The sequence below is a fragment of the Leucoraja erinacea genome, chromosome 5, assembly GCF_028641065.1.
Source record: "Leucoraja erinacea ecotype New England chromosome 5, Leri_hhj_1, whole genome shotgun sequence".
NCBI classification, from domain to species: Eukaryota; Metazoa; Chordata; class Chondrichthyes; order Rajiformes; family Rajidae; genus Leucoraja; species Leucoraja erinaceus.
The window spans coordinates 93,367,240-93,391,675 of record NC_073381.1 but is presented as its reverse complement, the minus strand read 5'-3'; the positions used below and the strand labels follow the sequence as shown (position 1 = coordinate 93,391,675).

The 24,436-nt window shown below is 47.8% G+C and overlaps 1 protein-coding gene and 1 long non-coding RNA gene across 4 annotated transcripts in view; one reads left to right on the top strand and one right to left on the bottom strand.

Annotated features, from left to right (window-relative positions):
• Positions 1-13,047: 13,047 nt before the first annotated feature.
• On the bottom strand, positions 13,048-16,106 carry LOC129697590 (uncharacterized). Its single transcript, XR_008723547.1, has 3 exons — positions 15,974-16,106; positions 13,769-13,973; positions 13,048-13,720 (listed from the first exon to the last, which is right to left on the bottom strand). It is a non-coding gene; the product is annotated as an uncharacterized LOC129697590 (long non-coding RNA).
• LOC129697586 (WD repeat-containing protein 26) overlaps positions 15,610-24,436 on the top strand; it is a 72,412-nt gene continuing 63,585 nt past the window's right edge. Inside the window, exons 1-3 of one of the 3 annotated variants that reach the window (XM_055636268.1) lie at positions 15,610-16,886; positions 22,557-22,656; positions 22,733-22,789. In XM_055636268.1, the coding sequence (XP_055492243.1) occupies positions 16,573-16,886; positions 22,557-22,656; positions 22,733-22,789 (471 nt within the window). In that variant the 5' untranslated portion in view covers positions 15,610-16,572. The remainder of the gene's footprint in view (positions 16,887-22,556; positions 22,657-22,732; positions 22,790-24,436) is intronic. The other 2 variants (XM_055636270.1, XM_055636271.1) reach the window with 2 other exon arrangements.

Below are 24,436 nucleotides of genomic sequence, written 5' to 3'. Positions count from 1 at the left end.
CCCCAAATTCCACCAACATGTATCCTTCCCCACTAGAGTAGACAAGACACTGGACAAAGTCTACACCAATATGGCTGAAGCTTACAAAGCCATCCCCCTCCCCCACCTTGGTCAGTCTGATCACGTCTCATTGTTCCTGCTCCCTAAGTACTCCCCACTCATCAGACGGGTTAAACCAGCTGTAAGGACAGTTAAAGTCTGGTCAGAGGAAGCAGACTTCACACTTCAGCAGTGTTTTGGAAACACTGACTGGAAGGCGTTTGCAGCCCAGGCCACCCTTGACTCTCACACGGACATTGATTCCTATACATCCTCTGTTCTGGACTTTATAAACTCCACCATCAATAGTGTCACCTCCCTCAAACAGGTGACCATATACCCGAATCAGAAGCCATGGATGAACAGCGAGGTCAGGCTACTGCTGAAAGCACGGGACACCGCTTTCAGGTCAGGCGATGCTCGAGCCTACAGTTCATCCAGGGCTAACCTGAAGAGGGGCATCAGGAAGGCCAAGCACTGCCATAAGCTCAGGATTGAGGAGCACTTCAACAACAACTCCGACCCCCGACGCATGTGGCAAGGCATCCAGGCCATCACGGACTACAGACCCTCCAACATCACCCCCACATCCAGCGACGCCTCCTTCCTTGAGGAGCTGAATCACTTCTATGGCCGCTTCGACAGGGACAATCTAGAGACAGCCATCAAGGCTGTGCTACCTGCCGATCACCAACCCCTCACACTCACCCCCTACGACGTGTACGTGGCACTGAGTAGGACTAATGCACGTAAGGCTGCTGGCCCTGACGGCATCCCCGGGCGCGTGCTCAGTGCCTGTGCTGCGCAGCTGACAGACGTCTGGACTGACATCTTCAACCTGTCACTTGCCCAAGCAGTTGTCCCCACTTGCCTTAAAGCCACCTCCATCGTGCCAGTGCCAAAACACTCCACTGCGGCAAGCCTCAACGACTTCCGCCCAGTTGCACTTACCCCCATCATCACCAAGTGCTTCGAGAGGGCTGGTCCTGGCACACCTCAAAAGCTGCCTACCCCCCACACTGGATCCCTATCAGTTTGCCTACCGCAAGAACAGGAGTACGGAGGATGCCATCTCAACGGCACTTCACTCCGCCCTCTCCCACCTTGACAACAGAGACACTTATGTAAGAATGCTGTTCATCGATTACAGCTCAGCATTCAACACCATTATTCCATCAAAACTGATCACCAAACTCGGTAACCTGGGCATCGACCCCTCCCTCTGCAACTGGATACTGGACTTTCTAACCAACAGACCCCAGTCTGTGAGGTTAGACAAGCACACCTCTTCAACCCTCACCCTGAACACCGGCGTTCCTCAGGGCTGTGTGCTGAGCCCCCTCCTCTACTCCCTCTTCACCTATGACTGCACACCTGTACATGGTACTAACACCATCATCAAGTATGCAGATGATACAACGGTGATTGGCCTCATCAGCAACAACGATGAGCTGGCCTACAGGGAGGAGGTCCAGCACTTAGCAGCATGGTGCGCTGACAACAACCTGGCCCTTAACTCCAAGAAGACCAAGGAGCTCATTGTAGCATTCAGGAAGTCCAGAGGCGGCACGCACACCCCCATCCACATTAACGGGACGGAGGTGGAACGTGTTTCTAGCTTCAGGTTCCTGGGAGTCAACATCTCCGATGACCTCTCTTGGACCCACAATACCTCTACTCTGATCAAGAAGGCTCATCAGCGTCTCTTCTTCCTGAGGAGACTGAAGAAGGTCCATCTGTCTCCTCAGATCCTGGTGAACTTCTACCGCTGCACCATCGAGAGCATCCTTACCAACTGCATCACAGTATGGTATGGCAACTGCTCTGTCTCCGACCGGAAGGCATTGCAGAGGGTGGTGAAAATTGCCCAACGCATCACCGGTTCCACGCTCCCCTCCATTGAGTCTGTCCAAAGCAAGCGCTGTCTGCGGAGGGCGCTCAGCATCGCCAAGGACTGCTCTCACCCCAACCATGGACTGTTTACCCTCCTACCATCCGGGAGGCGCTACAGGTCTCTCCGTTGCCGAACCAGCAGGTCGAGGAACAGCTTCTTTCCGGCCGCTGTCACTCTACTAAACAACGTACCTCGGTGACTGCCAATCACCCCCCCCCCCCCCCCCCCCCCCCCCGACACTTATTATTTTTTTTTTTTAATTCAAATCGTTTGCTATGTCGCTCTTCAAGGGAGATGCTAACTGCATTTTGTTGTCTCTGTACTGTACACTGACAATGACAATTAAAATTGAATCTGAATCTGAATCTGCTTTGAAGATTGATGTGCATGCGGACGAGCGGGGTCTTCGTCACGTAATCCCTCATCGTAACTCCTCATAAAATAAAGATCAAACTTCAAATTGGTAAGTTCTCGTTTAATCTTACTATTATTTAATAGTTTATTGTGGGATCCTTCATTAAAGGCCTTCTGAAAATAAACGAAATCTTCTATATCATCAATGTCCCTTTATTAATTACATATACTCTGTAAAGTATAGTATAGTATGGTATAATAACTGGGAATGAAATAATATTAACATTTTGGAAAGGCCCTATAACCCCCACAATTAAAATATGGATTATGGAAATGTCGGAGGCCCTACACCTGGAAAGAATTAGACTTGTATTAAATGGACAAACAAGAACTTTTTGTCAGAATATGGTCTCTATTCATTGACTATTTGAAGGGGTAGATTGGTTCAGCACGGGAACCTAACTGAAGCTTGAACTCAGGATTAGATGAAAAGTTATACTTTATAATTTACGAACCTATCTCCAATGATATATTATTAGTAAATTATTCCATTCTTTTTTATCATGCCATTTTTTTTTCTCTCTTACTCTCTATCTATAAAAAAAACTAGAAGCAGAATCAATCCAGAACTGATAATATTAATAATGTACGACTGATATACATGTAATGTTTTTATAATGATATGTGTTTGCTTCTAATAAAAATATAATTAAAAAAAAAAAGAAAAATGGTAGGGAATGGGGTTGCACAGGAAACAATATAGATGTGATAAGCCAAATGGCCTCCATCGGTGTCTTATCCCTAACAATAGTTACACAAAAAGACCAGACTCCACCAGGTGGCGCCAGTAATGGCTGCCTCGCCAACAGTCAGACATGTCTGTCCCTTTCTCCTTTGTTGTTTTTATTAGTATGTGATAAATGTTTTTAGCGTTCTATAGCTTGTTTTATGTGGGGTGTAGATTGGTTACTTCATACTAATTGTATTGCTCTATTAGTAGAAGTTCCGCCTACTACTCAGTTTATATTTTACTTTACTTTACTTTATTAATTTATTGAACATGTTAAAAAATACAAACACAAACAAATTACACAAGTAAGCAATTAAAAAAAGAAAATAAAACACAAAGGAAAACAAACAAATAAGTAACTCAAATAATACAAATAATATCGTTCATGTTCAAAAGGGGTAAGAAGAAGTTTGAAAACTTTTCTGGTCCTACCCCCTCTTATTTTCTATCCATTTTCATGGAAAAACAAAATAATGGGAACAAATGGACCCAAAATCTGTTGAACAGTCCACAAACAAGAAATAACCAAACAGAAAAGAAAATCACTGGTCCAGCTCATAACCATTCAATCTTTTGTTTCTGAAGAGCGTTTTTAGTTTGAATAGAGTCTTACATTTTTTCAGCTCATCATGGCAGTTATTCCAGAGACTAACACCCTTTGCTGTAACACAATGGAGTTTTGCATTGCCGGTTTTTCGAATATATAGGTTCCTCTCTGGTTGTGTTTGCTTTCTCTCCGTTGGAACAACCCCTGGACATTACAAGGCAATTGCTGATTAGCTGCTTTGAACATAATTTGGATAGTTTTATAATCTGTCAGATCTTGAAATTTTAATGTTTTTAGTCTGATAAATAATGGTTTTGTTGATTGTCTGTAGGTGGTTTTATGTATAATTCGTATTGCTCTTTTTTGGAGGATGAAGATTGGATGTGTATTTGTTTTGTATGTGTTCCCCCATACCTCCACACAGTAGATCATGTATGGGAGTATGAGGGAGCAGTACAACATATACAGGGAGGCTTGATTTAGTAGGTCTCTGGCTTTATTCAGTATTGCAATTGATTTGGATATTTTGGCTTTAATATAATTTATGTGAGGTTTCCAAGTTAATTTGTTGTCAATTAATACTCCAAGAAATTTTATTTCAGGATACTCTTTCTATTTCTGTGCCATTTATCATGAGCTTTTTCTCTGTGTTGGTTGATCGATTTCCAAATATTATGAATTTTGTTTTACTTAAATTCAATGTGAGTTTATTTTCGTCAAACCAGATCTTCATCCTGCTCAATTCCTTTTCCATACTATCCACGAGCTGTTCCAAGTTGTCTCCACAGCAGAGTAAGTTAGTATCATCAGCGAAGAGAATAGTTTCAAGAGTTTTTTACACTTCACATATATTATTGATATACAAAAATGAATAATAATGGCCCTAACACTGAGCCCTGGGGCACCCCACACGTAATCTGCAGTAATTGTGATTTATGGTTTTGTATTTCGACATATTGTTCCCGGTTCTGTAGGTAGCTGGATAGCCATGATAGTGCGATGCCTCTAATGCCATATCTTTGTAGTTCCTTTATTAATAACTCGTGGTCTACGGTGTCAAATGCTTTTTTTAAGTCCAAAAAAATCCCTACTGCATACTCTTTATTTTCTATTGCCTTAGTAATTTTTTCTATAAATTCAATAATTGCAAATGAAGTTGTTCTGTTAGCTCTAAAACCATATTGTTGTTCGTACAGTATGTTATGTTTGGTGATAAATTCGTCCAGTCTTGTGTAAAATATTTTTTCCAGTATTTTGGAGAACTGTGGAAGCAATGAAATGGGTCTGTAATTTGAAAATACATGTTTGTCTCCAGTTTTATATATTGGTATGACTTTAGCTGTTTTCATTTTGTTGAAGGGACTGATTATAAATGTGAGTCAGAGGTCTTGCTATGCATTCTATAATGTTTTTAACTGTAAACATGTCAATATCATGACAGTCTGTGGATTTCTTACCCTTGAGTTTTTTTACAGTGTCAATAATTTCTTTTTCTTCAGTCCCTCTTATAAATATTGTATCCTTTACATGTATCTCTTTACTTTCTACACCATCGCTGCTACCAGTCTTTGCAATTTGCCAAATCAGGACCAACACCAACAAAGAATTTGTTGAATTTGTTTGCAGCTGAGGCCATATCAGTGATTATTGTGTTGTTTTTAGACAGGAAATGGTTTGGGTGTTGTGCCTTTCCATTTCCTGTTTTAATTATGGCAATTAATACATTCCATGTATTTTTAATATTGTTTTTGTTGTTCTCCAGTAACTTACTATAGTGATCGATTTTGCTGCATCTCATGATTTTTGTTAGTTTGTTTTTATATGTCTTATATTTTTCTTCAGCTTCTGCTGTTCTTTTCTTTAAAAAAAATTTGTACAATAATTTTTTTTCCTTACATGCATTTAATATTCCTTTAGTTATCCATGGTTTATCGGCATATTTTAGTTTCACTATTTTCTTTACTAGAGGACAATTTTTTTCGTACAGTCCTGATACAATTGACAGAAATAATTTGTAGGCTACATTTACATCTTTTACATAAACTTTGTTCCAATCTTGTTTCGATAGGTCTTCTTTGAAGGAATTAACAGCATCTTGTGTTTTGTGTCTGGTTATTTTGATTGTTTTGGTGTATTTTTTGATCCTGGTCCAGCTCTGTATAGTTGCAAAGACTGGCAGGTGATCACTTGTGTCATTTATTACTAAGCCACTCACTACTTTTCTATCCATAACGTTTGTGAATATATTGTCGATAAGTGTAGCACTGTGTGTTGTTATTCTGGTTGGTCGTGTGATTGTGGGGTATAAGCTGCTGCTATACATTGCATTGATAAATTCTGTGGTTGAGTTGTGTTCTTGTGGGTTTAGCAGATCAATGTTGAAATCTCCACAGACAAAAACCATTTTCTTGTTATTTATATTGTTGTAAAGTTCCACTAATGTTTCCTTCAACGTATCAATACAAGATCCTGGTTTTCTATACACACAGCTTACCAAAATATTTTTTGATTTCTCAATCTCAATTTCTACTGTGATGCATTCCATGATGTTGTCTATAGCAAAAGACATGTTACTAGCACATTTACTTTTGTAACTTTTATCGATGTATAATGCCCCCCACCTTTAGAGTGATTCCTATTAATATTATCAGAATTCAGTTCGTACAGTTAGTCTGAGTAGCTGTTAAGCTTGCTTTAACACCATGCTGATGTATACTGTGAGTAGACTTTAATAAACACTGTTGTACCATGAAAAAAAACCAACAACAAAAAACATATACTTTGTAAAATAACATCTTGTGGTAATGTGATGCTACAGTTGCACAAGAGGTTTGTAAGATGACATTAAGAGTATCGTGTTCAGTTCTGAAAGCCGAGCTATTGGAAGCATGTAATAATGCTGGAGACTATGCAGTGACATGTGTGCGTGTGACAGCAATAAACTAATGGCAATAAAAGTTTAACAAACTATTTGCTGGACCGGAGGGCTTGTGTTATAAGGAGAGACTGAATAGGTTGGGACTACACACAATACTCCATGCAGCCTAACCAACGATTTGAACAGTTAAAACCTGACATCTCAATGCCTGCACCTAATACCTTGTCTGATGAAGGCAAGCATGATCTTAGCCTACCTTACAACCCTATTTACTAATTACACCCTGTGTTACCACTTTCAGGGAACAAGGCAGCTGTCTGTCCTTTCATTCTTTTTGTTATTTTTAATGTGTTTTAAAGTTTGTTTCTGGAGATCTTTTAGTCTTTTTTATGTGGGGGGAGGGGGGAGGGGGAAACTGTTTTCTTGGTCACTTCCTGGACGAGGATGCGACTATTCTCCGAGCTGCATCTTCGCCCCCCTCCTCGCGGCCTACCACCTGGATTGGCGCGGCCTTTCCTGCCGGAGATCGGCCAGAGCCTCAACTTCAGCAGCGGCGGCGCAGCACTGGATTCCATCGCGGAGCGAGCGATGCCTTACCGTGGTCGCCGTGTTGGAGCTCCGGAGTGCTGGGACTGCCGACTTTGACTCCGTGGAGCTGTGGTCTGCGGAGCTTCCAGCCGCTGGTGGCGCTGACTTTCCAGCCGCGGGCGGCACTGACACTGACTTTAACATCACGGAGCCCTGGGATCTCTTCCCGAGGTCACCAGCGTTGAATCTCCGCTCAGCTCAGCCTGTGGACTTCGGAAGCCGCAGTCTCCGGTAAGAAGCGGCCGATTCGGAGGCTCCGGGCCGCTGAGAGTTTTCGAGGGCCAGAAACATCGGGCCCGTAGCGGCGACTGCGGAGGCCTCAATAGGCCCCGACCATGGGTGAACTGAGGAAGAGGACTGAACTTTGGTGCCTTCCCTCACAGTGGGCAACGTTGATTCCACTGTGAGGGGATGTTTTTTATGTTTTGTGTTAAATTCTAAAGTGTTGTGTTTATCTTATTTGTGTGCTGCATGGTAACTCAAATTTCACTGCACCAATTGGTGGATGTGACAATAAATAGTAAGATTAAACGAGCTTACCAGTTTGAAGTTTGATCTTTATTTTATGAGGAGTTAGGATGAACGATTGCGTGAAGAAGGCCGTCAGCCCGCATGCACATAAATCTTCAAAGGAGCGGTGTGAAATCACAGATAACAGTTGTTGAACTGAACATAGTAAGATTTAGAGAAGACTAGAACTACCAGATGATCTTTATGATACGAGGGTCGGGAGCGGAGGGCACGTAATCGCTCATCGTAACTCCTCATAAAATAAAGATCAAACTTCAAATTGGTAAATTCTCGTTTAATCTTACTATTTTACTTCGGAGTCATGTGAGTGACTACGTGAAGATTTTAAAGCTCTGTGATGTCATGCCGTGAACACGAGTCCACAACTGCATCAGTTGACCACAGATGATTGAACATTAAAAAAGCATTCAGACAGGACATAGATTGAAACATTCTGATGTTTTTAAATGTTTTTAGTAACCCCTTTCATCCAGGAGGAAACTATAAAACAGAACCTAAAATAGGGTGGCAAATACCCTCGGTCTGGCAATGGGTTAGTTGTCAAATGATGGGAAAGGTTTGTTCGTTGACCATCCTGCAGCCGCTAGGATGTGGTCCAGCGGAACGTCCATAACCCTAGCTGCTGATGTAGTTGCAGCCCTGGTGGAGTGAGATTGAGACTGCCAGTGATCACTCCTGCACAAGCCAGACCCCATTTTAACCACCTGGAGGTGGTCTGTACTGATACCTTTTTATGAGGTTTTATGTAACTAACAAACATAGCTAGTTCAGAGCCTCTAAGGCTCTTGGTGACCTTAACAAACTGTTGTAGATGTGTGACAACACACAACCGAAGGTCCATAGGGTATGCAAACCTCTAGTTTGAAACCTGATGCCCCTGATCTGTTCTGCTTGCTAAGTCATAACATAAAATGTTATAGTCTACAGATGTAACCATCTTGTCCAGTCGTAGCTTATGCAACGACTGGATCCGTTGCACGGCAACCAGCGCCATAAGCATAACATCATTGTAAGTGAGTTTGACCAAGGACAGGGATGTAGTTGGAGGCCATCGGCGAAGCAGCGTCAGCACAATGTCAACATCCCATATTTCTGAGTCCCTGGGCCTGGGAGATTTTGAGTTGAAGATACGTTTCATAAATCTGGCTATCAGTGGGTGAGATCCGACAGAGTGATGTCCCGATCCCAGCCACAAGTATGACGACAAGGCACTACTGGCACAAACTCTATCCCTCGTAAAAATTAGTTTAGAGAGGAATTACAAAAACATCTGTAATACTTGTCGCGTTGTACGCATGTTGGACTGTAAACAGAACACTTCCCACTAATGATATGGGGGATGCACAATTTTTTGGTACTATCTCTCCAGGCCTCAGTGATCATGACCAACATACGACCAGACAGTCCAAGCCTCCAAGTAAGGTCTTCTCAGACTCTAAATCAAAGATTTGATTTGCTCATGCAGTGGATGGTCCTCCCCAGTCACGGGGTGAACCAGCAGATTTTCTGCATTTGGGAACAGCCATAAAAGCTCTGTTCTAATTCCCAACATGTGTGGGAATCATGGCTGTGTAGGCCAGTCAGGCATTCCAAAATGCTTGAGGCAGAGTCTTGCTGGTTTTTAACAAGCACCGACTGATGAGGCAAAGTGGAGGGAACGTATAAAATACATTCCTCCCTAGCGTAGCGAGAATGCATCTGTCGCTACTGCCCCTGGGTCTACACACTGAGGTAACTGGTGATTGAGGTGAGCTGTGAACAAATCGATATTACCTTTTCAGTTTTAGTTCCTGGAGGTAAATAACAAGACCTACTTACCAGTGTCTCTAACTCCAGGTCCCTTACCTTTGCTGGAGTTTCGGCGAAGTTTCATTTCCAGATTCTGTCCACATGTTTGTCATTTCCATTAGATCGCTGATGCTGCGCCAACTTCTCTTGTAGTGGTTGGTCCGTCTCTGACGGAGCAGCAATTTTAGAGGCAAAGCACACCGCTTCCCCTCATGCGATTGTCGTACATTATGTATTAAGCATGGGATCCCGGCACATAGTCATATTCGGGTTCCTATTTGGAGGTAATCCATACTAACCTCTGACATTCTTTTAGAGTGGGAGTAATTGCACCTGAACCAGGTGTACCATCCGTATCCTTAAATTGTGTGTGCATGCTTCTGTACCAAGCATGTTTTGTGACACCATCTCCCATAGTCTTTTGGATGGGAGGTAACGCAAACCTTGAACCAAGGCAGCTGCAGGCATGTGACTTGAACTGCCTGTGTATGCATCCGTGACAGGAGGCATAATATATATGGCTCCATCTTCATCCATCCAAATGGGAGGACTATGCATCTTCATCCATCCAAATGGGAGGACTTATGCAACCTGAACCAGGAGCTGCCTCGACCATCTTCATCCTTCATACATCCGAATGGGAGGACTTATGCAACCTGAACCAGGAGCTGCCTCCAGCATGTGTGCATGTATTTTAGCACCATCTCCACCACTACGTTCAACCGAGTAGGTGGAATTGCAACCCTGAACCAAGTGTCGCTTCAGGCACATGTGCACACTTCTGTAGCACCCTCTACCACTCCATCATTTGAGTGGGAGGAAATTTGCAACCCTGAGCCAGGAGCTGCTGCCTGACATGCCTTAGGATGGAGCGTTCTTTGACTGCGACGAGTCGCAATCTTGTCTGACATAGATGCCCAAGACTTGGCACTCACTCTGAGTTGGGGTTGGCAGGTTGCTTCCTTCAGCAGCCGCCAGGACTAGCTGTGCAAATCGATGCTCTGTTGGTATCTTCATTTACCAAACAGGCTGCACGTGCTAGTGACTCGGAGTCCTGCTCCTTTCCGATGCCAATGCAGTCTACAGGGAAGGACTGGAGCGCCTCTGGCCCCCGTACGTCAGACATAGAGAGAGAAAAACTGGAAAAACCTGCCAGTTATTTGTCATGGGCGAAGACGTTTAGATGAATGAAGACGCCCATCCCAGTTAAATCAGAGATTTGATCACTTTATTGATATGAATAAAGTCGGCGTCTGGGGGAAGAATCTTCCAGTCCCTTTAATGAGCGGAATTACCATGACGCCACCATGTGTGCTCGCACAGGTGACTGATAGGTATTGCTCAACAAGGCTTTCCAAGCCAGGGATCTATAACGCCATGGCAGGTCCGATTCCACTACACAATTTATTGGTGTAAGTGATAAATAATATAGCTTGTAATTTCTCTCTATTAACACAACTAAATTGGCATGATGATACATATTATGATACCAAGAACAAACCCCTGAACTGATAAATTAGTCAGAGGATACCAGCATAATGGTGCCCATGCCTGTATAGCCATACTTTAAAAAAAAAAATACATTATAGCTGCTACTGCCATTGGAGGCATAGGGGTGTTTATCTAGTAACGATAGGGGAACTCTGCCCCCCCACCCCCCCCCAGGTATTCTGGAACCTTACTGATGAATTGAAGTATGTGCCATGGACACACTTCCGGGGTAGAAGTCAGTCACACACTGACCCTTCGCACTCCTCTCCACAGAGAGGGAAATTAGTGAGCAGCCCTGTGCATCGTGGACCTGCGCTGATATGGTCCTGTTTCGTGGGCCATATCAGGATGGGTTAAACGTCCGTGGACATACCCTTGTAGTCGGAGGGGAACCCTCCTGTCCGGTCTCCAGCCCAGGCCTCTCCGACTCCGTATGGTTGCCTACCTATTAGGCTGCCGAAGTTGAAGTCGCTGACCACACTGTCAGCGACTCGGGTAGCGAATCCGACGGCCACCGGCTACCCGCTCTCCCGCGGTCCGTAGCCGGCATCCTCGCAGACTGTAGTTTCCCCGCGGCCCGTCCGGATATCGCCTGAATTTGAAAAGCCCTCGGAAGTCTCTAGGAAGCCCTCGGTCCATAGCCGGCATCCCCGCGGTCCATAATTGGTTTCACCGCGATCCGTCCGGGTTTCGCCGCATATTACTATGTCCAGCAGGAAAAACTCTGCGAAGAGAGATTCCTGCAACAAAAGGACAACCTGACCGCTGGAGGAGCAACGCGCCGCCAACCAGCCGTTGCGCAATGCGGTAGACATAATGACGCGCATGCGGGCTGACGGTCTTCTTCACGTAGTCACTCACATGACTCCGTAGTAAAATGTCCTTTGCCCTTTGGTTTAGTTTCTAAAAATGCATCACTTTGCACTTGTCTAATTTCCCTGTTGATCTTGATCCTGTTGTAACTTCACACAATCTTTTTCTTTATTCACCATACTACCAATTTTGGTCTCATCTGAAAACTTACTAATCATAACACTTGAATAATAAAGAACCCAGCACTGATCACTGTGGCATGCCACTAGTCGTAAATTTCCAATTTGAAAGCCAACCCATCCATTATCAACCTCTGCCTCCAACCACCAAGCCAATTTTACATCCAGTTTGCTGTCTCATCATAGATTCTCTGTATTCTAATTTTCTGGACCAGCCCTTGTTAAACATCCTTGTCAAAGTCCTGTCGGCAACATCTCTCCTCAATCCTCTTTGTTGCCTCTTCAGGAAACATTAAATATTGCTGGTTTTGTCCAAACCTGGTCATTCTTTCCAAGTTTTCTGTTGCACTTTTACAATAAATTGTAGCATTTTTCCCCCTACTAACATTTACCTTTCCTCCTTTTATAAATGATGCAGATTTATTTACCACCCTCCAATCTAATCCAGAATCTAAAGATTGTAAGATAACCACCAATGATCCAGTATCTATAGGGCGATTTCCTTTCATACTTATATATGAGATACAGATTGTCTGATCCAGGGCAATTGTTGGCCTATCATCCACTGATTTCTTGAGTGTCATTTCGTTATTAAATTTCTATACCAATATTGATTTTCTTCAGTTCTTCCCCCCTCTTTAGATCTTGGATTCCTGAACATTTCTGGGGGGGGGTATTTCATTTCTGAAAATAGCAGAATCAAAGTATGTTTTTAATTGTGCTATTTCTTTGATCCCAATTATAATTTCTGTATTTTTAACTGTAAGAACATTTGTTTTCACTAATCGTTTTCTCATCTCATATTTACGGCAGATTTTAATCCTTAAGAAGGGTAACTGGTAAAAATCCTTTTGTACTCTTTTGTTGAATTCTAAACTGCGCCTAATCTTTAGGCCTGCAGTTTTTTTCAGGAAATTTTGTAAATCTTTTCAATCTTATACTATCCCTATTTTCTTCATTATTCATGCTTAGGCACAAAAACTCTTTCATGCTGTTCAAGAACTGCAGATGCTGGAAGATCGAAGGTACACAAAAATGCTGGAGAAACTCAGTGGGTGCAGCAGCATCTATGGAGCGAAGGAAATAGGCGACGTTTTGGGCCGAAATTCTTTCATGCTGTTGTGTTTGATAAATCACCATATTCAGACAACAGAGTTTGATTCACTAAGTAATTTATTACACTACCAAATAAGGTACATACACTCACTTATCCCCGAATATCCCCGAACGCACTTGCAAACCCCGAGTGCGCAGCAGAGTACGCTGCAGGATGTTTCTGTGCACACTCACGTATACCCGTACGCACTCGCAAACACATCCACGCCGCAGGATGTTTGTGTTCTCGATCAGTTGGCACCGTTCACTACAATTTGACAAATAATTATATAATATTTATATCGTTATTATAAATTCTCATATCTACTTTGATTGGAGATTGGATTTACTCCATGCTTACAATATGTGCATTGCTGAGCCACCACTGGTGGGTATTGTTATTAGTTTATTGGTTTATATGTGTATCGAGATACAGTGACAAGCTGCGGTTTCACGCAATCCAGTCAAATCATACTGTAGATAAGTAAAATCAAGCCATACAAGAATGCAACAGCTAACACAAAGGGAAAAGTACCAGAGTGCAAAATATAGTGTTACAAAGAAAGTGAAAATAAAAATAAAGTTAAATGTCCAAAATGAGGTAGGTTGGGGGGTCAGGACTACACCTAGCTATGGGAGGACTGATTAGTAGTCTGATAACAGCAGAGAAGCTTTTCCTGAATCAGGTAGTGGAGGAGGAGGAGAAGAGGGAAAAGGTCCTTGATTACGCTGACTCTTTCATGCTGTTCAAGAACTGCAGATGCTGGAAGATCGAAGGTACTTGTTTTCCTGAGGCAGCTGAAATGTAGAGAGACTCGATGGTGGTAGGTTAATTTGAGTGATGAACCGGGCTACATCCACAATTCACTGAAACTTCCTGTGGTCTTGGGCAGAGTAGTTATGCCTGGCAGCTGGTTCTGAGGATATGGCTGGGGACTCCCTCAAGGCCAGATGCGGGTTCACTCTCAGGAAGGCCGATCTGACATCTGATAGTGAAAAGGAGAGAATAAACAATGCAGAATATAGTGTTCGAGACAAGGCATACCATACATAATTACATCAGGCAGCGCATGAGAGAAAAGGAAACAGAATGCAGAATATAATGTTGCATCTATCGAGAAAGTGCAGATTAAAAAAAGTTCAAAGGGCATAACAAGGAAGATTGGAGGATCAACAATTCATCTTTAACATATAAGAAGTCTGTTTAAGTCTGACAATAGAAAAATAAAGCGGATCTCAAATCTGATGGTATGTGCAGAGGCAGTTTGCGAGATGGACTGGGCTGCATTCACAACTCTGCAATTTCCTGCAGTCTTCATCATTGCTGTTACCTGATGCCTCAGGATGTTTTCTATGGTGCATCTGTAGAAACTGGTAAGAGTCATGCAGAATTTCCTACGCCTTTTGAGGAAGTAGTGTTGGACCCCAAGATCCCTCTGTATATCAATGATCTTGAGTGTCATGCCAATAATTATATATTTCCACCTTACACACTTGCTCGGATTAAACATCTGCCATTTCTCCACCCATTTCTATAGCCTTCCTCACAGCCCATGACCTCAACATGTTGGTTTCAGCTCCAAACATACTAGCCAACCCATATACAGTTATGTCAAACTCATTTATATATATCACAAAAAGTAGATGTCCTAACACAGATTTGTGCAGAACTCCACTGGTCAGACCTTCAGCCTGATTATTGTCATCCCACTGCAATTCTCTGTCTTCTATCAATAAAGTGGTTTTTAATCCATATGTCATTGTTAAACCCATGCATATTAATCTTCTGGAACAGCCTACCATGGGGGCTTCAACAAATGCCTTAGCAGACAACATCAACTGCCCTACCCTCGTTGACCACCTTTGTAACCTCATTCAATCAAGTTCTTAAGACACAGCCTGCCTTGTACAAAGCTGTGTAGACTGTCCCTAATTAACCAAGTGTTTCCCTACCACTGGTGTGACGATCTCCAATTCCTTAGATTCTCTTTACTTCCCTCCTTAAATGTCTCATTAGCCACTGCAATACTTCCAGTGAAGTTATTGCTGCAGTATTGACGAGTAGAGTTCTACAATCACAATGCTATGGCAATAGTATGGTGATTATAGATTTATAGTGATATGATCAGGATCTTGGAGGAGAACCAAGGGTAGTGGTACTTCTATTTACCTTTATTCCTTTGTCCTATTTTTGGTGGTGGGTTTGGAGTGCGGTTGAAGAAGCCTTGACTTGCAACTGTAGTGTAATTCATGCACAGTACATACTGCACGTACAGGGACATTGTGTTCGAGTTGAAGATAGACACAAAAAGTTGAAGTAACTCAGCCGAAGAAAATAATCTCCAGTGATGTTGCCCGTCCCGTTTAGTTACTCCAGCTTTTTGTGTCTATCTTCGGTTTAGACCATCATCTGCAGTTCCTTCCTACACTTGTGTTCAGGTTAGATGGCCTTACAATTGCTGCTGCCTGACTCCAACAACATTTGGATTTCAATAGTCAACAGTCAGATTTATTCGTCACATACACAATGAAGTGCAGTGAAATGAACTTGCCAGCAGCGGTACAATACAATAAAAAAGAACACACAATAAAAACATTAACACAAAACATCCACCACACCATTCATCACTGTGGTGGAAGGCACAAAGTTTAGTCCGTCCTCTTGCATCGACATAATCTTTTTTCTCCAACATCCCTTCCGCACGGGTAACCAAAGATCTTATAGCAGAGCTCTGCTATAGGATCTTTGCGGGTGACCGGCGAGGAATCGCGTTGGGAACGTGTGCGCTGATTTACCAGACAGGGCGGACTCGTCCCTTGCTCCACCCCATTGAAGCGCGGAAACTTCCGGTCCGCTCAGTTGTTGTTTGACGGACTTTATCAAAGCTGTGGGCCTGAGGCCGGGAGCGGCGACAATAACACCAGCGCAAGAAAGAAGAGGAGGGAGAGGGGTTGTGGTGGACAAGAGGGTAGGGAAGGAATGTACCGGTAAGGAGGTGCGTCCATCTATCCTTCCATCCAGCGAGCGAGGGGGTGATGCAGCACTGAGCCGCCGCCGCCGCCGACGACGACGGACTGAGCAGGAGAGGGGCCGGAGCCGCCACTGTCACCGCCGGCGACGCGGGGCAGCTGACAGGGAGCAGGGAGGGAAACCCCGCGGCCGCGGCCGGGCCGGGCGACGGTTGGCGATCGTGGGGCTCGCGGACCTTCCGGAACCTTCGCCGTCTCTCTCGGGGCGGCGCTGACAGATCCCCGGCCTCCCCCCTGGGGGGAGGAGGCGCCCCCCGCCCCCGGACCCACCGCACAGGCACCGAGCCCACCACGGCGGCAGCAGCTGCGGCCGAGCACACCACGTTCACTCTGGCCTCCTCCTCCTCTTCCTCCGACTCGGAGAGCGGCGGAGTGTCCCCGCCACCGCGGAAGAAGCAGCGAGCGGCGACGGCGGCGGAGGGCGAGGGTGGGCCCGGGGCAGCGGGCAGCAGCGGAGCGCGACTAGGCCCCAGCAACCTCCCAGGTAACTTCGGCGGCCTGCTGGGCCTAGGAGGAGGAGGAGGCGGCGGCTCCGGGCGCCAGGCTCACGGCGTCATGCAGGCCAACGGTAACCAAGGAGGCGGCGAGGCTCCTGCGGCACAGAACGGGGACGCGACGGGCCGGGACGGGCCGGCGGAGGAACCGGCCTCCCACGGCTCCGCCCCGGGCTTGGGCCCCGCGGCCGCTCACTCCAACGGGATGCCCTCCTCCTCCTCCTCCTCATCGCTGGCCGCCGCCACCCCCCTGGTGCCCGGGCCCGGCGGGGTGAGCACAGATCAGGTCGCTTACAGGAAGAAAAAGCGCTTGTGTCAGAGCGACGAGGATGTGATTCGCCTGATCGGACAACACCTGCACGGCCTGGGGCTGAAGTGAGTGTACCGAGGCTGTAGCGGGTGGGGATAGGATGAGAGGTACAGGCTCTTCGGCCCACAGTGACCGTGGCGAACATGATGCCAAGTTTAAGTAATCTCTTGATCCATAACCCCCCCCCCCCCCCCCCAAACCCGCATATGCATGTAGCTATCCAAAAGCTACTTAAATTATGCTCTCCTCTCTACTAACATCACTCGCACCCTCTAATTAATCTGTGTAAAAATGCATCTCCTTTAACCTTTCACCCTCTAACCTTAAAGGTCTGCTCCCTCGTCTTTGACATTTCCACCTCGCAGCTAAAAGCTCACTCTGTCTATCTGTGCCTCTTATCATTTTGTACTTGTATTAGTGAAATGCGTGGGGTGGTATGGCATACCCGTGCTGCCCTAGAGCGGGGTTTCCTGTTTTAATTCAATATCCTAAAATTCTACTTTGTCTTTGGCCTTTGCCTGGCTCCTTTTAATTTCATATCTCTTTTCGTCACCCCACAGCGTTGGTTCCACAGAAACAACTTCATGATCTTTCTTTGTAGCTACAATTTTCCTTTGTACTGAAGTCCTCAAAATTCTTCTACCTACTCCCAAATGTAATGATGGCTTTACTGTAATGTGACCAGAGCTATACAAAGAACCTGCTCTGTAGCCAAACAAGCATTGTATGCAGTTCTCTCATAACCATCCTCGTGTTCTGTTCTGTGACTAATGAAGGGGAGCATTGTGTATGTTATTTAACCACCTTATCTGCCATTCTTCTATCTTTAAGGATCATTGGACAGTCCAGGATCTCTGTTCATCAACACCATTTGTTATCCCATTTATTGTGTATTATTTTGCCTTGTTGCACTTCAGAATCATTACCTTGTGCTTCTTTGGATTAAATTCCATTTGCCATTTTTCTGCTGAATATTTCTTCTTGGTTCATATTTTTCCTCTTGAACCGTTCGACCTAGTTTCTTACTGTTTTCAAATTTTACCCATATATTTAAGTTGAATTAATTAGTCAATAACACAAAGAAAGGAATTTGGTACTGAACCTTCTGAAACCCAACAGATAGCAAAGCTTTGGTCGTAAAACCACCTACTAATCATTACCTTCTGGTTTCTGCTCCTGAGAAACTTAGAATCTAATTTGTTCTACCTCCTTTGTTCCATTCTAATTTTTTTTGAGCAGCCAACCATATGAAATCTTGTCAAAAGCCTATTTGAAATCTGGCTATTGAATAATAAACAATAGGTGCAGGAGTAGGCCATTCGGCCCTTCAAGCCAGTGCTGTCATTCAATGTCTTCATGGCTGATCATCCCCAATCAGTACCCCGTTCCTGCCTTCTCATATCCCCTGACTCTGCTATCTTTAAGAGCCCTACCTATCTCTCCCTTGAAAGTATCTGGAGAACCGGCCACCACCACCCTCTGAGGCAGAGAATTCCACAGACTCACAACTCCGTGAAAAAATGATTCCTCATCTCTGTTCTAAATGGCTTGGCCTTTATTCTTAAACAGTGGCCCCTGGTTCTGGACTCCCACAACATCGGGAACATGTTTCCTGCCTCTAGTGTGCCCAAACCCTTAATAATCTTATATGTTTCAATAAGATACCCTCTCATCCTAAACTCCAGAGTATACAAGCGCAGCAACTCCATTCTCTCAGCATATGACAGTCCCGTCATCCCGGGTATTAACCTTGTAAACCTACGCTGCACTCCCTCAATAGCAATAATGTCCTTCCTCAAATTAGGGGACCAAAATTGCGCACAATACTCCACGTGTGGTCTCACTAGGGCCCTATACAACTGCAGAAGGATCTCTGCTCCTATACTCAACTCCTCTTGTTATGAAAGCAAACATGTCATTCACTTTCTTCACTGCCTGCTGTACCTGTATGCTTACTTTCATTGACTGAGGGACAAGGACCCCCTGATCCCGTTGTACTTCCTCTTTTCCCAACTTGACACCATTTAGATAATCATCTGCCTTCCTGTTTTTGCCACCAAAGTGCATAATCTCACATTTATCCACATTAAACTGCATCTGCCATTCATCTGCCCACTCACCCGACCTGTCCAAGTCATCCTGCATTCTCATAGCATTCTCCTCACAGTTCACACTACCACCCAGCTTTGTGTCATCTGCAAATTTGCTAATGTTACTTTGAATCCCTTCATCCAAATCATGGATGAACAATTCATATGTAGAAATATTTTTATAGCCTATTTATAATATCATCCACTTTTAAGTGCAATAATATTGCCAAGCAGCCAATTATAAAGGATACATTTCACGCATTTAGATTAAAGCGTATTCTGGAAACACGTCTGAACTTTGGATGCAGATCCCTGGAAAAACTGGCTTCAAATATGAAGTTGTTGGGATAGGTTACAGCCCAACTATATGAACATTGAATTCTCTATTTGAAGTAATGCACCCCCTTCCCCCTCTTTCTTGTGCCCCCATTTTCCCTTCCACCTATATCCCTCTCTCTGGATTTACATTTCACTCCTCGTTACCTGACACCCTTCGTCTTCATCTCTAACCTTTGTCCGCCCATCTGCCAATTAAACCCCCCCGCACCTACCCACCTATCACTCGTCAGACTTTATTCTGCCCTGACTCTTCAGTTTCTCCCCCAACAACACAAGTCTGGCGAAGGATCCCAGCCAAAAATGTTATCTAACTATTCCCACCACAGATGCTGCCTGACCCACTGAGTCACTCTGGCACTTTTCCTTGTGATTTGCTTAAGATTCCAACATCTTACAGTTCCTTGTGTCATCAAGTATGGATATTTGGGAGGAATTGTTTATTTTGTATTGCACAGTTTAAGAAAGTAATGTACTTATTGACATTGAATTTATGCCTTCGATTTGTTTTTATGTTGTAGTATTGTACATATTTGTTCATTTTAAGCCATATCGTTGCTGGTTCATATCTTCCATATATTACTAAAAGTCTGTTCTTGACCGGTTTTGGCCTTCTGTGCTGCGATTTCCGAGAGAACGCCAACCCACCTACGGCCGTCATTTTTGGCCACCTCGCTCAGAGCCCCCCTCCGCCGCATGTGTGCCGAGGATTTTTCCTGTCGATGAAAAATGACAGAGATATTAATGTTTTTACAAAATTTCCCATTCTCTCTGCTGCCCCTGCTGGAGGGAGGGGGAGGGACTATAAAACCAGGAAGTGGTGTGCCTCAATCAGTCTCTGCAAGTGGTGTGCCTCAATCAGTCTCTGCAAGTGGTGTGCCTCAATCAGAGCGCTGAATAACACTGAACAAATGTCTCCACAGCTGTGAGTACCCATAATGTGGTTTGAAAATGAAAATATGGTTAGTTTGAGGAAAAAAGCACTGCCTGCAAATGGTTGTTTGGGTTGAAGTAAAAAGGCACCCTCTCCTCTCCCCCTCTCCCCCCCCCCCCTCTCCCCCTTTCCCCCTTTCCCCCTTTCCCCCTCTCCCCCTCTCCCCCCCCCCTCTCCCCCCCCCCCTCTCCCCCCCCCCCCCCCCCCTCTCTCCCCCCCCCCCCCCCCCCCCCCCCCCCCCCCCCTCCCCCCCCCCCCCCCCCCCCCCCCCCCCCCCCCCCCCCCCCCCCCCCCCCCCCCCCCCCCCCCCCCCCTCCCCCCCCCCCCCCCCCTCCTCTCCCCCCCCCCCTCCCCCCCCCCTCTGCCCATCACTCCCCATCACCTCTCCCCTCTCCCCATCCCTCCCCCCCCCCTCTCCTCTCCCCCCCCCCTCCTCTCCCCCCCCCCCTCTCCTCTCCCCCCCCCCCTCCTCTCCCTCCCCCCCCCCCCCCCTCCCCCCCTCTCTCCCCCCCCCCCTCTCCTCCCCCCCCCTCCCTTCCCCCCCTCCCCCCCCCCCCTCTCCTCCTCCCCCCCCCTCCTCCCCCCCCCCCCCCCCCCCCCCCTCCCCCCTCCCCCCCCCCTCCTCCCCCCCCCCCCCCCCCCCCCCCCCCCTCCCCCCCCCCCCCCTCCTCCCCCCCCCTCTCCTCTCCCCCCCCCCTGCCTCCCCCCCTCTCCTCCCCCCCCCCCCCTCCCTCTCTCCCCTCCCCCTCTCCTCCCCCCCCCTCTCCGCCCCCCCCCCCCCCCCCCCCCACCTCTCTCCCCCCCCCCCCCTCTCCCCCCCCCCCCCCCCCCGCCCCTCCCCCCCCCCTGGTTTCCCCCCCCCTCCCCCCCCCCCCTCTCCTCCCCCCCCCCCTCCTCCCCCCCCCCCCCCCCCCCCCCCCCCCCCCCCCCCCCCCCCCCCCCCCCCCCCCCCCCCCCCCCCCCTCCTCCCCCCCCCTCCCCCCCCCCCCCTCCCTCCCCCCCCCCCCCTCTCCCTCCCCCCCCCCCCCCCCCCCCCCCCCCCCCCCCCCCCCCCCCCCCCCCCCCCCCCCCCCCCCCCCCCCCCCCCCCCCCCCCCCCCCCCCCCCCCCCCCCTCTCCCCCCCCCCTCCTGCCCCCCTCCCCCCCCCCCCCCCCCCCCTCCCCTCCCCCCCCCCCCCCCCTCCCCCCCCCTCTCCCCCCCCCCTTCCTCCCTCCCCCCCCCCCTCTCCCTCCCCCCCCCTCCCCCCCCCCCCCCCTCCCTCCCCCCCCTCCCTCCCCCCCCCCCCCCCCTCCCCCCCCCCCCCCCCCCCTCCCCCCCCCCCCCCCCCCCCCCTCCCCCCCCCCCCCCCCCCCCCCCCTCCCCCCCCCCCCCCCCCCCCCCCTCCCCCCTCCCCCCCCCCCCCCCCCCCCCCCCCCCCCCCCCTCTCCCCCCCCCCCTCCCCTCCCCCCCTCCCCCTCCCCCCCCCCCCCTCCCCCCCCCCTCCCCCCCCCCCCCCCCCCCCCCCTCCCCCCCCCGCCCCCCCCCCCCCCCTCCCCCCCCCCCCCTCCCCTCTCCCCCCCCCCCCCCTCTCCCCCCCCCCTCTCCCCCCCCCCCCCCCCCCCCCCCCCCCCCCCCCCCTCCCCTCCCTCCCCCCCCCCCCCCTCCCCCCCCCCCCTCCCCTCCCCCCCTCTCCCCCTCCCCCCCCCCCCCCCTCCTCCCCCTCCCCCTCCCCCCCCCCTCCCCTCCCCCCCCCCTCTCTCTCCCCCCCCTCCTCCCCCCCTCTCCCCCCCCCCCCCTCCTCTCCCCCTCCCCCCCCTCCTCTCTTCCCCCCCCTCCTCCTGTCTCCCCCCCCCCTCCTCTCCCCCCCCCCTCCCCTCTCCCCACCAGCCCTCCCCCCCCCCCCTCCCTCCCCCCCTCTCCCCCCCCCCCCCCTCCCCTCCCCCCCCCCCTTCCTCCCCCTCCCTCTCCCTCCCCCCCCCCCCTCCTCAGAAGATAGGGTGGTTATGGGGTAAAAGGAGCAAATTAATAATATTAATATAATATCAAGGGGGGTAATTAGTGTGTGCGGGGGGGGGGAAGGGGGATATTTAGTGTGTGTGAAGCTGCAGCTGCATGACGCCTCCCCCCCCCCCCCCCCCCCCACAACCGCACGTTGGGGGATCAGACCCAACGGGTCTGCACTTGGTCTAGTACACTATACAATTTGTAGGACTGAAATAGTTTTAACATGTGATTTATTTTATAGACAGCTTTCTCATTTAGTTCAAGCAACCTTGTCATAAATGCTAAAATTATATGGGGATTTGTGATTTAAGTTGTCATTAGAACTATATTCCAGATTTCCTGTCCAGTACTAGTGCTGGGGTTCAAGGTTTGAAGTATTTTTCTTCTTATAGCCAAACGGTGGATCTTTTGATGCAGGAATCGGGCTGCCACTTGGAGCATTCTTCCGCAACTAAATTTCGCAATCACGTTATGGAGGGAGAATGGGAAAAGGTAATGTTCAACCAGCTGAGTAGGTTCTTTGTTTGGTATGCTTTGAGTTGCACTAATCAGTGTTTTTTGTTAACAGGCTGAAAACGATCTTAATGAATTGAAGTCATTGGTGCACTCGCCTCATGTGATTATGGTAAGGAACAATGAAAGTTGCAGGGTTAGATTTTTTTGTTTTTGTTTTGGGAATTCATGATACTGAGCATGTCAGGGTGATAGGGCAGAGGTTGATTAGAGTGTTCCCCAAATTATTTTGTGAATATTTTAGTTATGTTTGTTTCCTTGTTTTGGGTTTCAATTTTGTGTAAAGATTCCTTCGAAGATGCAGAGGTCAGTACCTAAGATGGACCGGGCAATGTTCACTACTTTCTGAAGTCCCCTTTGTTTTGTGCATTCAAATTTCTAAAACGGGCTATGCAGATACCAGTCAGTATGCTCTCTGAACTATACTTGTGGAAGTTGGCTAGACATGCTGAGTCTTCACAAACGTTTGAGGAAGGAGTCATTGATTAGTTAAGGGCCCACCAGCATGCGGCGAACGCGACCTAACATGGTTGTTGGAGCCGTACGGCCCTCGCGGGGCCGGTCCCACTTCGATCACCGGAGCCGTATGGAGTTGTGCGGGGCTGGTCTGGACATTGCGCGGGGCTCCGAAAAACTGACACTGTCCATAAATCCCGCGCGGCAACGGCCTGTCGGCCTGCAGCCGCATTGAGGCCGTACGCAGCGCCTCGACAGGCGTATGCAGCATCTGGACATCGTACACAGTTTGACAGCGTACGCCTAGCGCATGGCGTTGCGCGATGACGTCACTGCCCGGCGTGCCGTTGCGTGATGACGTAACCGCCGGACGCCGTGCAGGTCCAAATTCAGTCGGCCTGCCTCCTGCCCGGCTGATTGGTGAGTATGATGTCGGGACCAGCTCCAGACGGCTCCGCAGTTGGAAGTGGGACCGGACCCGCGAGGCTGTATGCCTCAAGCCATCACGTTTGGTTGCGCTCGCCGCATGCAGTCACTTGCGAGTGTTTGATTGCATTAAGGGCTGGGCCCAGAACAGGTCAGAGATATATATGTACACATGTAGGTGTTGGTTCTCTCCGCAGCCATCCCACCAATGATGTCATTAGATCCATCGGCTTTCCCTTGCTGAAGTTAACAATCATCTACTTGGGCTTGCTAGCATTCAGAGCAGGAGTGTTGTTTTGACACCAAACACTCAACCAGATTATCGATCTCCCTCCTTTAACTATTTCCCAGAGTTTGACGATGAGTTTGGAGAGGACTCTAAGCTGCAGTCGATGAATAACAGGCTGACATACATCTCCCTGTTGCTCAAATTTTCCAGTGCAACAAGATCATATCCACTGCCAATCTGTTGTGTTGGACGGCCAATTGAAGTGCATCACTGTCTTTTTTTTTAAAGCTGTATCATGGTATCCTGACTCTTATGCTCAATGCCTCCATTTATGAAGGCAAACATGCTATCTGCTGCCTTTACCACTCCAATCTGCTTGTGTTGCCGCTCTCAGGGAGCTATGGACTTTGATCCCAAGATCCCTCAGTACATCAATGCTGTTGAGGGTCATGCTATTAATTATATATTTCCTCCATGCATTTGTTCTCCCTAAATTCAACACCTTGTACTTTCTTGGATTAAACTCCATCTGCCATTTCTTTGTCCATTTCTGAAGCTGATCTATATCCTGCAGTATGGCTTGACAGCCTTCCTCACAGTCCACAACCCCAGCAATCTTGTTATTGCCTGCAAACTTACTAACCAACC